General features: G+C 30.9%; 1 protein-coding gene across 1 annotated transcript in view; it reads right to left on the reverse strand.

The window, feature by feature from the left end:
- The window catches only part of LOC106684230 (solute carrier organic anion transporter family member 74D), a gene marked incomplete in the record, with an annotated part of 39144 nt that overhangs the window by 4657 nt on the left and 31334 nt on the right, over positions 1 to 3153 (reverse strand). The window contains 2 exon segments of the mRNA XM_067052520.1: positions 262 to 365; positions 2972 to 3150. Coding sequence (XP_066908621.1) covers positions 262 to 365; positions 2972 to 3150 — 283 coding nt within the window.

Consider the following 3153-nt stretch of genomic DNA (forward strand, 5'->3'; position numbering starts at 1 on the left):
TAATAAAGTGTCTGTTTTGATTGCCTAGAAACTCGCCCTGAGATTAAGAGTCAAATCATGTTATCAAATTTAAATAAAATTCCTATCTGTTTTATAATAAGGCTTTTCATTTGAACCTAAGCTATGCCTAAGATATGAGAATAAGTAAAAAGAATATATAAAATTCCATTTTTTAAAATAATTTTTTAATATTACAATATATTGATCATGTTTATACTTTATGAGTAAAAGATCTGTCTTGATAAATAAAATAACACTTACCCAAAAGCAATCCATAGATTATAGGAGCAGGAATGAATCCGAGGCCACAGACCATGAACTCACCAACAGCTATACAAGCAGTTTTATCTTCAGCTTTAACTGATCTATTTAATTAAAAAAAACAAGGATTTATTAAGGTTTATAATTGTATCTATAATACAACAAAACATGGCTGATAAAGTGAAATAATTTGTATCCAAAGTCGTCTTAAAAACTCTGTATTATTTCTTTAAATGCCTAATGTTTCAGCTAACCCAGTCATCCTCAATGGCAATCTAGCTATAAACTAATTATAAATTCACACCTTACACCCAACAATTTAACTATTCTGCAAATTAAGCAAACTATTCTGCCCAGGTCATTAAATTTAGTCAAATCAACCTATCTCATCAATTTTCCATTAAATTTTAAATGGAAGTTAAATTTTAAATTTAACTTTTAATTACAAATTAACTAAACACTATAATCCACCTATGTTATAATAGTGTTAATTTAATCTGTAACTAAAAGTTTTAAAACTTAATGTAAACTTTACATAGTAGGTTGAATTGACTAAATTTAATGACCTGGGCAGAATAGACTGCAAAATGTTTTCAAATTGTTGGACGTGAGGAGTAAATTTATATTTATGATTTTCATTGAGGATGGCCAGGTTGCCCGAAACGTGGACATTTAAAGAAATAATAAAGAGTATTTCAGACTTGACTTTGGATGCAAATTATTTTATTTGAACAATAAAACCAGTCTCTAAGAAGTGAAAAGATTATATATAAAATGATTGGTATAGTCGATCTTTTTTACAGATATCTGAGAGCAATGATTAGCGATAAGGTACAAAATTTATTAGGGAACGGGACAGGTATCTATTTCAAGCCAACTCAAAATACAATAATTTAATTTGTTGAATACTAAGGAGCATTAGGAATTTCAGAGGGATTTAGGTAGAAAGGATTAGTCACAGGGGAATTCGCTGGAGCACAAAGCTTATTTTCTTATGAAAGGAATATGGTCCAGGTGCGTATACCATATTCCTTTCATCTTTACACACGGTCAATCAATAATCTTCCTTATTTTCTTATGTTCTAATAGGCCTGGTATGAATTTAGAATTAAAATATTTGTCTAGTTAATGATGACATAATTGGAATCATTAAGTAGTTTCTAGTTATTTGTATAATAAGTTGTTGAAAGTCTATGAGTTGTCTAACTCTATTTGTTGTTGGAAATAAGTTTTGTAATTTGATTTGTGTTTAAAATTGTTTGTTTGTAACCTAAACAATTTGTAAATATTATTGTAAATAAAACAGTAGATGGCAACACTGCCTATCTGACCTGAACAGTAGATGGCAACACTGTTTATCTGACCTGAACAGTAGATGGTAACACTGCCTATCTGACCTGAACAGTAGATGGTAACACTGCCTATCTGACCTGAACAGTAGGCTTCCCTTGGTCTAAAGAGCAGTTGGCTTGGTCATTTAAGCTTAAAATTGATTTTAAAACATCCGCGATTGGTAAGTATTAAGAAAGTGTTGTTTCATCATAATAACATGACCACATACAGCTCAAACAACGCTACAAAAACTTAGTGAATTGAAATGGGAGATTTTGCGACATCCTGCTTATGCCCCAAGTGATTTTAACTTATTTCATGACTTAAAAAATATTTTACTTGGGAAGAAGTTATATTCTAAATAGGGTGTAAAAAATTAACTTCCAAGTTTTTTTTGCATCAAAACTAGTCTGCAAACAGCAATGGAATAAAAAGCCTCTAAGATAGCGAGAAATTGTAGATAATAGAGGAAATTATGTCATTAAAATTGTGTTTTATTTACACTATCTTATAATTTCCCAAAAAATATGCACAAAATTTTGGACTATAAAAAAAAAAATTTAATACTATAGTAGAGAAAATTTTAATATATATTAGAAATCCGATCAAAATTTTTGGGAAATTTAAGAATTTAAATCCACGAGATACCTAGGACATCTGGATAAAGGACTAACTTGAAATCCTCATACATAACTGAAAAGACAGGAAACTGCAAATCGGTTCCGACTATTACTGCAATTACTAGATAAGTGGTCTAAACTTTCACCTAATTACAAAAGAATCATTTACATGACTATTATAAGGATCTATGGAGTTGAGCTTTGGGGTTTCAATAAAGCATCAAATTCCTCTTGTATCCAATCCTTACAATCCAAAATCCTTCAAAAATCCTTGTGCTCCTTTGTTACAAATCAAGTCATCCATCAGGATCTCAATGTTCCATATGTTGTCAATTTGATTAGAACTAGGTGCTAAACATTCCATGATATACTTCCTGACCACCAAAACCCACTTGTTTCTAACCTGGTTTCTCTTTCATTACCTCATAATTCTCCTAGGTGTCTAAAAAGAATGGCCTCAAGAGCTTCTCCTCTAGAAACGATATTGGAGTTCTATCAAAGGGTAGATTCACCAAATATTCGCACTATGTCATTGTATAACTAACATCAAATTTACTTATTGTCTATATTTTTTAATACAGTTGTAAATATAAATTAAGAGAACTGAATTTGATTTTTTTTTTTTTTTTTGCAGTATTGATACGGTTTTACAATCCTGAGTCGGAAATTTAATGAAAAATCAGTAGTGACTCTTTCCTACAATATAATCAAAATCCAATTACAGTATAGGAGATGCATACCTTCATTCAAAAACCGACCTATATTGTATTAAAATGTTGCCTGCTCTGCTGCTGTAGGATAAGAACTTCAGAAGGCAGAGAAGAAATAAAAAAATAGTGAACTGGCTGTTGTCGTTACCACATTCCTCCATAAAACAGGAGCCAGCCGTTGCGGAGTTGTCATTACCTGTCATACAGGTACAATTGCTGAACAGTACCTG

The sequence above is a fragment of the Halyomorpha halys genome, unplaced genomic scaffold (assembly GCF_000696795.3).
Source record: "Halyomorpha halys isolate HHAL.00 unplaced genomic scaffold, Hhal_1.1 Scaffold558.1, whole genome shotgun sequence".
Classification (NCBI taxonomy): domain Eukaryota; kingdom Metazoa; phylum Arthropoda; class Insecta; order Hemiptera; family Pentatomidae; genus Halyomorpha; species Halyomorpha halys.